The following is a 14,153-nucleotide window of genomic DNA, read 5'->3' as shown; positions in this document are numbered from 1 at the left end:
TCAGATGCTGCATTTGCCATGTTGATTTCTAAAATAGTTATTTTTGACGTAGTACTTAAGTAATTCATCTTTAGCATGTGCTTTATTGATACCTTATGATTGTTAATTCTGTCTGATAAAACCTAGGAACCGGATATTGATAAATCATGTAATAAAATGGTTATAGTATAACGGGGTGGGATTATATAAGTTCGCTTCCTTCCACTCCCTTTCAAGCAATATTTATTAATTATGTCTAATTATCCTAAGTTTGATTAGTTACTGTATGAATGTATAACTGATGATTATATTGCTTTTGTGTATTATTTCTATTTGATTGCTTGAAATAAACCATTTCAAATCAAATCAAATCAAATGTGTATGTGAGTGATTTTCACATGTGTATGTGAGAGATTTTCACATGTGTATGTGAGGATTTTCACATGTGTATGTGAGGATTTTCACATGTGTATGTGAGAGATTTTGAGATGTGTATGTGAGAGATTTTCACATGTGTATGTGAGGATTTTCACATGTGTATGTGAGGATTTTCACATGTGTATGTGAGAGATTTTCACATGTGTATGTGAGAGATTTTCACATGTGTATGTGAGAGATTTTCACATGTGTATGTCAGAGATTTTCACATGTGTATGTCAGAGATTTTCACATGTGTATGTCAGAGATTTTCACATGTGTATGTGAGGATTTTCACATGTGTATGTGAGAGATTTCACTAGTGTGTGTGTGAGATTTCATACGTGTTTATGAATGCTAATTCTGAATAATGTCCTACATGGCACCTCATAATATCCCATCATCCCTTTGTTTAGACTCTCCCGCTAGCTTACAGCCCCTCACTACCCCAAGCTAACATTAGTGTAGCAACAAAATGGCGAACTATATTGGGGCTTTGCAGCCATACAGTTTAGAGCCAAATACCAGCTAAGATGGGGAAAACAAATACGTACATGGATCCATTTGTCTTCAAGTGGAAGATCAGAATGCAGCAGAGCAGAGAGATTTTTGGCCTGCCTGTGGCAGTTGCTGCTTCACAAATCTGAGCTTTTTACAAACCGTAGGTTTTTATCTGCTCCTGATCCATCACAATTTGATCAAAGAAATACTCGGAAACACAGTTTTAATCTTAAATTATTTTATTTATGTCTTCCATCGGGAAAGAAATGCTACAAGAACGTGTTACAAAGACCATTTTCATTTTGGATTGGATGTTTAAGCAAAAGATGCACATTCAATTTGAATCAAATGGGTATAAGCAGGTTCTTTTAATACAGAGTGCATAAACTACTACATTTTAAGAAATTCATATAAATGTTTCCACAGTGCAAAGATATTCCAGAAGACCAAGTGCAACATGTGCAACAGCCCTTTGGAGCTACCTTCTGTTCATTTCCTGTGCAGTCACTCTTTTCACCAACATTGCTTTGAGAGCTATGCAGAGAGTGAGGCAGAATGTCCAACCTGCACTCCAGAGAACCGAAAAGTCATGGACATGTTGCGTTCTCAGGACCAGAAGCGTGATCTTCATGACCACTTCAACCGACAGGTAAAACCTAAATTATTGAGCCAGCCTATCATTATTAGCTCTATCTTTGTTCATATACAGTGGTTGAGAAAATAGTTGGTACCCCTCAGTTAAAGAAAGAAAGTCCACAATGCTCACTGAAATGACTTGAAACGTTCAAAAGTAACAATAAATTAAACTTTATTGAAAATTAAATCATCAAAATCAGTCATTACTTTTGAGTTTTTGATAAACAGAATTATTTAAAAAAACAAACTAATGAAATAGGGCTGGACAAAAATGATGAGCAAACTGCTCCAGTTGTCTCAGGTTTGACGGGTGTCTTCTCCAAATGGCATGTTTCAGCTCCTTCCACTGATGTTCAATGGGATTCAGATCTGGGCTCATAGAAGGCCACTTCAGAATAGTCCAACGCTTTTCTCTGAGCCATTCTTGGGGATTTTTGGCTGTGTGTTTTGGATCTTTGTCCTGTTGGAAGACCCATGACCTGCGACTGAGACCAAGCTTTCTGACACTAGGCAGCACATTTCTACCTAGAATGTCTTGATAATCTGGAGATTTCATCTTAACTTGCACAACTTCAAGACCCCCTGTGGCAGATGCAGCAAAGCAGCCCCAAAACAGAACTGAGCCCCCTCCATGTTTCACAGTAGGGACAGTGTTCTTTTGGTTGGATGCTTCATTTTTGAGTTTACGAACAGTGAGCTGATGTGCCTTACCAAAAAGCTCCAGTTTTGTCTCATCCGTCCAAAGGACATTTTCCCAGAAGCTTTGTGGCTTGTCAACATGCATTTTTGCAAATTCCAGTCTGGCTTTTTCGTGATTTCCATTCAACAGTGGCGTCCTCCTTGGCTTTTTCATGATCTCCATTCAACAGTGGTGTCCTCCTTGGCTTTTTCATGATTTCCATTCAACAGTGGTGTCCTCCTTGGCTTTTTCATGATTTCCATTCAACAGTGGTGTCCTCCTTGGCTTTTTCATGATTTCCATTCAACAGTGGTGTCCTCCTTGGCTTTTTCATGATTTCCATTCAACAGTGGTGTCCTCCTTGGCTTTTTCATGATTTCCATTCAACAGTGGTGTCCTCCTTGGCTTTTTTCTGATTTCCTTTCAACAGTGGTGTCCTCCTTGGTCGTCTCCCATGAAGTCCACTCTGGCTCAAACAACGAGGAATGGTGCGATCTGACACTGATGTACCTTGATCTAGGAGTTCACCTTTAATGTCTTTGGAGGTTGTTCTGGGCTCTTTGGATACAGTTCCAACTATCCGTCTCATCAGTTTGTCATCAATTTTCCTCTTCCATCGTCCAGGGAGGTTGGCTACTGTCCCGTGGGTCTTAAACTTCTGAATATGTGCCACTGTGGTCACAGGAACTCCAACCTGCTTAGAGATGGTTTTATAGCCTTTAGCTTTACCATGTTTGTCTATAATTGTGTTTCTAATATCCTGGGACAATTCTCTCCTTGGCTTTCTGTTGTCCATGTTCAGGGTGGTCCATACCTTTCCACCAAACAGCAATGTGACTATTTGTCTCCCTTTAAATAGGCAGACTGACTGATTATGGGTTTGAAAACAGCTGTGATATCAATCAAAGGACATACCTGAGTTCATCATGACCCCCTGGACAATTAGTTCTCAGTTTTATGGAGGTACCATCATTTATGTCCAGCCCTATTTCATTGTTGTTGTTTTTTAAATAATTCTGTTAATCAACAACTCAAAAGTAATGGCTGAATTTGATGATTTAAATTTCAATACATTTTAATTTATTGTTACTTTTGAACGTTTCAAGTCATTTCAGTGAGCATCGTGGACTTTCTTTAACTGAGGGGGATCAACTATTTTGTCTACCACTGTAGATAACAAGAAGGCTACAGATAACAAGGAGCCTTTACTCTCACGTCTGTTGTTTAAGATGATCGTCACACTTGCTTTGAAATCCAACTTCTCATCTGTGCACCTGGCATAAACCACTACACTCGCTGTCTTATGAGAACCCCCCTTTTACCCACATAATGGTATGAGTCTTGGCCTAATGTGGCATCCAAAAAAACAGTCTTGCTGTTTTCAGTGTGAACAGGAATGGGCTTTTTCCATTTGTTCAAAGCATTAATAATAATAATAATAAATAATAATAGGGCGGCGGTTCGATCACCACTCCCTCCAGCCATCTGTCGTTGTGTCCTTGGGCAAGACACTTCACCCTCGGTGACTCCAGTGTGGCTCCACTGGCGTGTGCATTTGTATGATTGTCCCGGTGATGGTCAGAGGCGCAAACTGGCAGCCACGCCTCTGTCAGTCTGCCCCAGGACAGCTGTGGCTACAACAGTAGTTACATCACCAAGAATGAATGAATAATGGACACACTGTAAGCGCTTTGAGTGACTTGAAAAGCGCAGATAAATCCAATCCATTATTATTTATTTATTTATTCGTTTATTTATTATTCATTTATTTAACAGGGACAGTGCACATTAAAAGCATGGCTGCAATGTGCCAGAATTAGCCCAAAGGCTATTTTTCATCTGTAGTCCCCAGACAGGTGTTAAAATTATTATTATTATTATTATTATTATTATTGTCTTCATTATTATTATTAATAATAATAATTTATTAATAATAATAATAATAAATAATATTTTAATATTATTATTATTAATAATAATAATGAATTTTATTTATATGGCGCCTTTCTAGACACCCAAAGTCGCCTTACAGATAGAAAATAATACAATACAATTAAAAGAAAGACACATTAGATAAAAACAAACAAAACAATAGAATCATAAAATGGATTAGGGTGGGTATGCTTGTCTGAAGAGGTGGGTTTTCAGATTTTTAGTGAACTACGGGAGTGAGGCAGTGAATAAAACAATTTTACTATAAATTTCAAGATTAATCTGAAACTTTGGCATTGTGGTTAAATAATTACCAACGTTAACAATACTTATTGGCATTTTATTAATCTACAGGATAAGATAAGGCTTTATTGATCCCAGTGGGGTTGTGTTTGTCCCAAACCATTTTAGTACTACTTTGGTTGTTTCATTGCATACAATGAGACAACAAAATGTCTGTTCAGAAAAAGTAAAAATAAGTATCAGATTTTTTCAATATTTATAAGGAAGCCCAGTTGTCTAGTGTATAATTGTTAAGCTTTGAGATGTTGTTTTCTTTGATCACATAACTGATATGTAAACTAATTTGTTTTTTTTTTTTTTTTTTTTTTTAGTTGCGCATCTCTAATGACGGTTTCTCAGTCGTCGCAGACTATTTTGGTCGAGGAGTGTTTAACAAGCTGACTCTGGTCACTGACCCCCCTGGTAGCAAGACTGTTGGAAGTCTAGAAGTTGACCTGCAGAGAGATCTTCTCATCCATACCAAGAAAAATAATTAGAAATCTCCATTTATGAGATTGTTCATGTCGGAAGCTGAAGTTTTCCTGTCCTATTCAGGAAGTGTCTAATGTATTTTACCCCAAAGATGCCATTTAATATCATGTCAAATGCTGAAGCTTCTTTTGGTGCTTTTGGTGGACATTTTTGCTCAACTGTGTTGAACTTGATAGTGTTAATTACTAGACATTATGACAGTTGTGTGTTTTATAACCCCACTAAATCACAGTAAAAAAAACAAAAAAAAAACAGGTAAGAGCCATGCTTATTTTTTGGTTTCCTTTAAATGGGGATTATAAAAGAAAAAAATGTATTGTTGTCTGCCATCTTTAAGGAAGAATAATAACGTATCATTCCGTGTAAAATAAAAAATGAAGAGTTGGCATTGGTATATTGTTTCCTTACACACACTTTCTTTTACTTGCCTCGGAGCAGTTGGTATAGTAATTGAACAAATAAAATGTGCCTATCTTCATGGCTTTATGCACTTGAAATAATACCCATTTCAAGGCTGCTACACTTTGCCACACATACAATGAGTGATACACAGCAATTAGTTTTACGTACTAAGCATAGTTTGGGTAGTCCATTTTGAACAGGAGCACAGCAGAATACAACTAAATGTACGAGCATTAAGAAAAAAAACAACCATAACATTAAAATCTATGCAGTTATTAGAAATGTAATTTTGTCAACATCAAGAAATACAAATGTGTGGGTGATTGATGGCACAATTTTACATTCCAACAACCATTTATGCTCCACACTCTAACATAAAGCAGTTTGTCTTTGTGCGTGTGACTCTGTGACGGGATTCAAAAAATCCCAGGGATCTTCTGGTGGACATTCTGTCAACAGTGTTTTGTTCAGGATACACCCACATAAGTGAGAACCTTCTCCGGAGGTCCTACCCACACCTCCTGCTCTATTAACACAAGGTGCTAATCAGCACACAATAGCAAATGACTGTCATTATAGATGGCAACCTTCAAGATGGAAGATGAAAAAAGGGGACTCAAATTAAATAAAGAGATGAAAAATGCCCAAGGAGAAAAGCCAGGATAAAATAAACTTTCCTCTGGTGGTTTAGCCTTATTTGCATCTCAGTGAGCACGGGCACACCACAGGGGTGCATCCTGAGCCCACTGCTGTTCAGTCTGCTCACGCATGACTGTGCAGCTCGATACAACACCAACCAAATTGTCAAATTTGCAGACGACTCAACAGTGATCGGTCTCATAAACGACAATAACGAGTCTGCTTACAGAATGGAGGTGGAGCAGCTAGCACTGTGGTGTACATCCCATAACCTCCAGATCAACGTGGACAAAACTAAAGAAATGGTAATTCAATTCAATTTTATTTGTATAGCCCAAATTCACAACAACAGTCGTCTCAATGAGCTTCGTATCGGTAATTGAAAAAGTAAAACAAAATCAATAGGATCATAAATACATAGAATTCAATAGGAAAATACTGAAATTAACAAACTGACTAAGCTATACTGGCATCCCTGCCCTTAGACCCCCCTTCGCGGTAAGGAAAAACTCCTAAAAAAACGGATTCCGGAATAAACAAAGAAACCTTAGTGGTGTCCACATGAAGGAGGGATCCTCCCCAGGACGGACAGGCGATTTACCAGAACTCATAGAGAAGAAATAATTTATCTAAATCTACAACTACATATTTAAAGTCCAGCAGACGAGCTTCTTCCAGCCGTGGTTGGGGGGACAGTCAGGGGCGCGAGTCGAGCCGGAGACAGGAACCACAGCCAGGTGTAGGAGGAGGAGCAGAGATGAGGCACACAGCCAGGAACAGGAGCACAGATGAGACAACTGGAGTCTGGAAGCACTCCCACTCCCCAGGAAGGGAGAGGGAAAGAGGGACAATACATGAATCGCACTGCACCAAACAGAGGCATGGAGAACTAAATGATGAATAATAATCAAGAATAGAGGAGAGAAGGAGGGTAGAAGTAGATGAGAAAAGAGGACAGAACCCCAGAGCACCATAGTTACCCCAGCTTCAACTTCTAGCAGCCTACTAAAAACAAAGTGTTGTTGTTATTAAGTTTAATGTAAAGGAGCCGGTTTAGCTCGTGCTGGTTTGAGGCGCCTTCCATCCGTGAAACCAGAGTTCAACTCCGGGCTGCTCCCTGTTCCCTTCTCTACTTCTGTGCCGGTCCCAAGCCCGGTTGCTTTGAGAGGGTTGCGTCAGGAAGGGCATCCAGCGTAAAACATTGCCAGGTTTACCATGCGACTCGTTAACTGTGGCGACCCCTGATGGGAAAAGCCGAAAAAGCAACAACATTAAGTTTAATTTAAACACATTAACATGAAGTTAAGTAATCTCAGAATACTAACTAGTCTGACAATAATCCTGTCAAAAGAGGAATGTTTTCAGTCTAATTTTGAATGTAAAAACTGAGTCGGCCTCTCTTCCATGAGCTGGGAGTTTATTCCATAAAACAGGGTCTTGGTGGCTAAACCCTCTACCTCCAACCATACTTTTACAAATTCTGCATTTTGTGAGTGAAGTGTTCTGTTTGGATGGTAAGGGACAATGAGGTCCCTTAATATAGGACGGGGCGATTATAGGTTAACAGGAGGATCTTGAACTTGATTCCAGGATCAACTGGGATCCAATGGAGCGAAACTAACACAGGAGTGATGTGTTCTCTTCTGCTAGTTCCTGCTCCATTCTGAACAAGCTGGAGACTTCTTAAGGAATTCTTAGGACACGCTGCTAACAAGGAGTTACAGTAATCCAGCCTCGACGTAACAAATGCATGGATGAGTTTTTCAGCATCACTCTTAGAAAGTATATTTCTGATCTTAGCTATATTTCGCAGGTGAAAAAAGGCAGTTCTACACGCCTAAGATATGTGAGCCTTAAATGATAAATCTTGGTCAAATAAAACCCCAAGGTTTCTAACTGTGGAATTGGGGGCTATACTTATACCATCCAGGGAGACTATCTGAGCAGACAGAGCATCTCTGAGGTTTTTAGGACCAAGTATGATGACCTCTGTTTTTTCTGGGTTCAAGAGGAGGTAATTAATTGTCATCCAGGTCTTGATGTCTCTGATGTAGGCGTTCAGTTTCACTGTATTGTCATTCTGGTCAGGTTTCATGGATAAATACAACTGCGTATCGTCGGCATAACAATGAAAATTAATGCTGTGTTTCCTGACTATGTTTCCTAGGGGTAGCATATAAAGCGTAAACAGGATCGGTCCCAAGACTGAGCCCTGTGGGACTCCATAGTTAACTTGAGTGCACTGAGAGGAATGGCCATTTACATTAACGAACTGATACCTATCGGACAGATAGGATTTCAACCACTGGAGGGCAGATCCTCTGATCCCTATGTCATGCTCTAATCTATGGAGTAAAATACCGTGGTCGATAGTGTCAAAGGCTGCACTGAGGTCCAACAGGACCAGAATAGAAAGTAGTCCCTTTTCAGAGGCCAACAACAAGTCAATAGAGACTCTAACTAGTGCAGTTTCCGTACTGTGGTGAGGTCTAAACCCCGACTGAAAGTCGTCAAAGTGGCTGTTGTCCTGTAGGTGGCAGTAAAGCTGCTTAACTACAACTCTTTCTAGGATTTTAGAAATAAAGGGGAGGTTTGATATTGGTCTATAGTTGGCCAACATGCTAGGATCCAAACTGGGCTTTTTCAGAAGAGGTTTAACAACTGCATATTTAAAAGACTGTGGCACGTAACCCGTTTCCAGAGAGGTATTTATCATTGTTAATATGGAATCATTAATTAGGGGGAATGTTTCTTTAAAAAGTCTAGTGGGAATTGGGTCTAACAGATAGGTTGAGGATTTGGAGGACGTAATAATAGATGCTATTTCTGCTTGATCCACAATAGTGAAGCAGTCTAATGTTACAGAGGTTTCTATGGAGGCCTCCACTTCTACCGCTTCAGCCTGCCATGGTCTGATAGTAGGAATAACTTGATTTAACTTATGTCTAATATTTGAGATTTTACTATCTACGCAGAGCTTTTTTATAATTTAATAGGCTATGTTTCCAGGTATTCAGAGACTGCTCTGAACCGGAGCGGCGCCATTCTCTTTCCAACTTACGGGTTTCATGTTTAAGAGAACGAGTTTCAGCGTTAAACCACGGTGCTACTCGGTTATTTCTGACGAACTTAGGTTTCAGGGGGGCAACAACATCGAGTGTACTCCTGAGGGCTTGTAAGGCATCATTAACAAAGTGGTCATTTATACTAGGACTGGTACTATGGGAGCTGGACTCAGAGTATTTTCTCAGAATGTTACTAAGTATTGGCTGAACTGTGTGTTTAAACTCAGACACAGAACAGTCAGTTAAGGTTCTTCTAAGCTGTTTCTTATTCACTGGGGCAGAAGGATGTTCCAGTGTAAACTGGGTTAGTGTAACCTTAACCCTTAAAAATGATGGGGTTAAGAGGAAGGACACTCAGCTGGCTGATCTCTATACCATGGGTTAGAACAAGGTCCAGGGTGTGCTTATGACAGTGAGTGGGTTCATTCACACTTTGGGTGAAACCAACATCATCTAATAAAGCTGCAAAAGCCTTTCCTAGACAGTCACTGGGCTCATCAACATGAATATGAAAATCCCCTATTATTATAGTTTGATCAGAATCTAAGACAATAGTCGATAGGAAGTCAGAAAACTCAGTTAAAAATTCTGAGTATGGGTGGGGGGGGGTGGGGGGGAATAAATGATTATGAATAAAACAGGTTTTCGAGTCTTCCTGTCTGGGTGATTTATAGACAATCTGATGCTTTCAAATGAATTATAATCATTTGTAATTTTAGGGCTGAGAAGTAAGCTAGACTGTGATATTACTGCCAAACCACCCCCCTTCCCCGAGATCCTGGATTTCTGATAGTTATTGGTGTGGGGGGGGGGGCTCAATGAACACACTGAGTTGCATAGACGCACCATTTGGCGCGCTGAGAGGAGATGGAAGAAGGATAGGCTTCACATTTCTTTGGAGATTTTAAAAAACTGTTAAACTGAGTATCGGGCGGCTGTCAAAAGGGCCAAGGCTCAGTATATTCCAAATTGAATGTCGGAAAATATTAGCAAGCCACAAACTCTTTTTAACTTCCTGAACTCTCTTTTAAACCCCTATGATTCATCATCTTTTACTCCTCCTTCTTCAATCTGTGAAAAGATTTTCTAGATATTTTATTGATAAAGTAAGTGCTGCCAGGCTTTTACCTTTGTCCTGCATCCCCAATTCGGCTATTTTATCTGCATCCTCTGCTGTGTTAGACCATTTTGAGCCTGTGACTATCTCAGAAATTTCTGAAATAGTTCAGCACCTGAGACCTTACTGTCCATGGGGACAGTGTTCCTCCCAGGTTGCTGAAGGAAGTTTTTAGTGCTATTGGTCCCTGGGTAGGGAATTTTATTAACATTTCTCTTTTAGGTTGTGTTCCAGGTGCCTTAAAACATGCTGTGGTACAACCACATCTTAAAAAGAGCAGCTTGGACCCTTCTGTTTTGTCTGTTTGATCACGAGCGGGAGCAGTCTCCAGAGTTCTAACTGTCTTTCATCTTCCAGCAACTCCAGCTTGCAGTTTCTGAATGCTGCACAACTGACTCTCATTTGCCAAATCAATCACAGCATACTTAAGCTCTGCACTGAGTTAAGATCAGTGCTAAATATTTTTTGTGCCAGTCTGCCTTCCTTACAGAGTGATATACTTGGACCTGATCTTCTGTCTCCTTATCCTGTTTCTGACTCTATTTGCCTACCGCCTGCCCGACTCTCGCCTGGATCCTGATTACCCCGTCTCTCCTCTGATGATCTTATGCCTGTTTCTGACTCCTGCCTGCCTGACTCTGATTTAGCTTTGTGGACTTTTAGCTGAGCTAATAAACCTGCTGTATTTGGATCCAGCCGTCTACCTGTTCTTGAGACAGTGCATCAGTACCAAGCCAGGTTTCAGTTAAAAAACATCAATTCAATTGGGAATTTCTATACTTAACATTGAAGAAATTTGGATTTAATGAAAAATCAATTAAGTGTATAGGTAGTCTATTTTACAAACCTACTGGTAGAATTAAAGTCAATGGGTCCCTTACAAATAGATTTAGGCTAGGAAGGGGAACTAGACAGGGCTGTTGGCTTAGCCCTGTACTCTATGCCCTTTATATCGAACCACTTGCCCAAATGGTGAGACAAGGCAGTCAGATAGCAGGAATAGACATCAGCGGACAGGTACATACCATTTGCCATTTTGCAGATGATGTTATGGTATATTCACTGTATCCAGTCAAGTCATTTGGTAATTTGATGAAGATTTTGGATAGATTTGGTCAATACTCCGAATATAAAATAAATATAAATAAACTCAGATACTCCTGTTTAATTGCGTTGCAAATCAAGGAATGGAAAATAAAACGGGACGCCAAAACACTTGTGAACCTGAGTGTGAATATACCTAAAGACCCAGCAAAACTGTATCAAGATAACACGGAACATATAAATGTCAATTTCAGGAAAGACATTGAAAAATGGTCCACAACTATGCTAGGATTGAGTGAAAGAATAAATGTTCTAAAAATGAGTATACTGCCACGCCTCCTTTACTTGTTTTTAGCTCTACCAGTTAACATCGGGACAGCTGTTGTTGTGAATTTGGGCTATACAAATAAAATTGAATTGAATTGAATTGAATTGAACATCCCACAATCCCTCCTCCAAAAATAAGATAAACTTATATGTAAGGGTTAATGGCTGACGAAGTGTGCATTGACACAAAATTAAGGTTGCTTCCGCAAAGTGCGTTGATGCTGATAATGCACTCTTCGTCAACCATTAACCCACTAATAGCATGGTCACTTATAAAATAGATAAAAAATCAACCAGTGTTTAGTCCTTTATTCTTGGTATTTGTACGGTTTGAATTGCTTTTTTCACAAAGAGCGTACTATTTGTTACGTGGTGTGGTGCGTTTTCACGTTACCGCTGCAGTTAAGGTCCAGCGATACAAAGCGATATATATATGCTGATGGTCACGATGGGTTAAATAAAGAATCAGTTCAGAGAGAAAGTTCACCTCTTACTGCTTGTTTTTGTCTAGATGATGAAGCTAAAGTTTGTTTTAAAGAAGCCAGTGCAGTGATACATAACATTTCAGCTATGTGACTGACAATTCTATTTTTGGGATGCAGTTATCCCTGTGGTATATTATTTTTTAATGCACACCCAGCAGTCAATCAGAATCAAGTATTCACCGGGACCATGGTATAACAAGTTTATATAGGAAGGAAAACAGCCAAGAATACACTACCATACTTAACAGCTTTACACAAGGGGGTAGAGCCGTAGCTAATCTAAAAGTATACTTAAGAGCTGCCCAAATGCATTGCTCAGTATACTGGTGCAACACAGAGCATGTTGTGTATGTGGAAAGATATAGAACTCTTTATACTCAAATTCCCGATTCAAACATGTCTGGGGGAAAGTGAGATCCCAACCACTGTTAAAGTGCATATAGAGCTAAATCCAAAAACATTAAATACTCTTGAGAAATTGTATTCTGTTGTAAAACAACTAACATTGGGTAAAGAACTTGGGTTGCTGAAATGGATAGCATTAGACGACACATTTAGACCTGCACAAATCAACCACAGATTCAAACAATGGGTTGAAATTAAAGAATTTCAGGAATTTAGAGAGACATATGATCTAATAAGCCAAGAACCGTTCAGATATATGCAAACGCAGGACTACTACGAAAAGCAAATCAAAATATAGTAACACAAAATACACCCGATAACTAAGATATTTGAACAGGCTTACAGTGAAATAATTACCAAGATTCTTCATCCATCCATTCATCTTCCTCCGCTTATCCGGGACCGGGTTGCGGGGGCAGCAGTCTAAGCAGAGATACCCAGACTTCTCTCGCCCCAGCCCCTCCCTCCAGCTCCTCTGGGGGGACCCCGTGTCGTTCCCTGGCCAGCCGAGAGATGTAGTCTCTCCAGCGTGTCCTGGGTCTTCCCCGGGGCCTCCGCCCAGTGGGACATGCCCGGAACACCTCTCCAGGGAGGCGTCCAGGAGGCATCTGGACTAGATGCCCGAGCCACCTCAACTGGGTCCTTTCGATGTGGAAGGAGAAGTGGTTCTACTCCGAGCTCTCCATGGGTTACCGAGCTTTTCATCCCTATCTCTAAGGGAGCGCCCCGCCACCCTATGGAGGAAGCTCATTTCAGCCGTTTGTATTCGGGACCTCGTTCTTTCGGTCATGACCCGTAGCTCATGACCATAGGTGAGCATTGGAATGAAGATCGACCGGTAAATTGAGAGCTTCCCTTTTCGGCTCAGCTCTCTCTTCACTATGACAGACCGATTCAGCGACCGCATAACTACGGACGCCGCTCCGATCCGCCTGTCAATCTCACGCTCCGGTCTTCCCTCACTCGTGAACAAGACCCCAAGATATTTAAACTCCTCCACCTGGGGCAGGGACACTCCACCCACCGAGATATGGCAAACTACCTTTCTCCAGTCGAAAAATCCCAAGATTCTATCAATTTTATATAAGCACCTTATGGAATCAAAACAGAAGTCAATTCTATATGTCAGCGAAAAGCGGAGAAAAGGATTTCAGAGAGAAAATCACAGAGGAGATGTGGTATGATATGTGGAAAGTTCACCAAACCACTACGCATGGAAAAACCAAATTAAATATTTTATAACAGTCCAAGTCAAAGGCAAACTACCGTAATTTCCGGACTATAAGCTGCTACTTTTTTCCTGCGCTTACAGCCCTGTGGCTTATTCAGCGACGCGGCTAATTTATGGATTTAATTGGCGGCCGCCATGTACGTACTTTCGATTTCAGTGAATGGTTTGAATTCTCTATCTAACACCAAGCACAAGGCATTTATTTTTCAACACACCTCTTAGCAGCCAAACAGCATGAACTTGACTTCAGGTCTTAGACACTTCAGTCATGGTTCAACAAAACGAAACACGCAAGCCCGGCCGCATCCCAGAATCCTTTGGTGCCATTAGACCCAACGTGCACATGATCGCCATTACAGTATGATGCAGCTTTCAAGTTAAAAGCAATCGTTAAAAGCAGCGTAAAAAATCCACCATCACCAACGGGTTTGGAAAAGCCGGTCAGCTGCGTGACGGAGAGAACACTGCATGCTCCAGAGTGAACTTACCTCTGAGTCATAGTGACTCGGCTGGCTGCACG

General features: G+C 40.4%; 1 protein-coding gene across 2 annotated transcripts in view; it reads left to right on the top strand.

Annotated features, from left to right (window-relative positions):
• vps11 (VPS11, CORVET/HOPS core subunit) overlaps positions 1–5,314 on the top strand; it is a 47,005-nt gene extending 41,691 nt beyond the window's left edge. The window contains 2 exon segments of one of the 2 annotated variants that reach the window (NM_001104819.1): positions 1,324–1,546; positions 4,759–5,314. In NM_001104819.1, the coding sequence (NP_001098289.1) occupies positions 1,324–1,546; positions 4,759–4,923 (388 nt within the window). In that variant the 3' untranslated portion in view covers positions 4,924–5,314. 2 annotated transcript variants of the gene reach the window in all.
• Positions 5,315–14,153: the final 8,839 nt, after the last annotated feature.

This window comes from Oryzias latipes, chromosome 14 (genome assembly GCF_002234675.1).
Source record: "Oryzias latipes chromosome 14, ASM223467v1".
In the NCBI taxonomy this organism is placed as follows: Eukaryota; Metazoa; Chordata; class Actinopteri; order Beloniformes; family Adrianichthyidae; genus Oryzias; species Oryzias latipes.
This window is presented reverse-complemented; position numbering and strand designations above follow the sequence as displayed.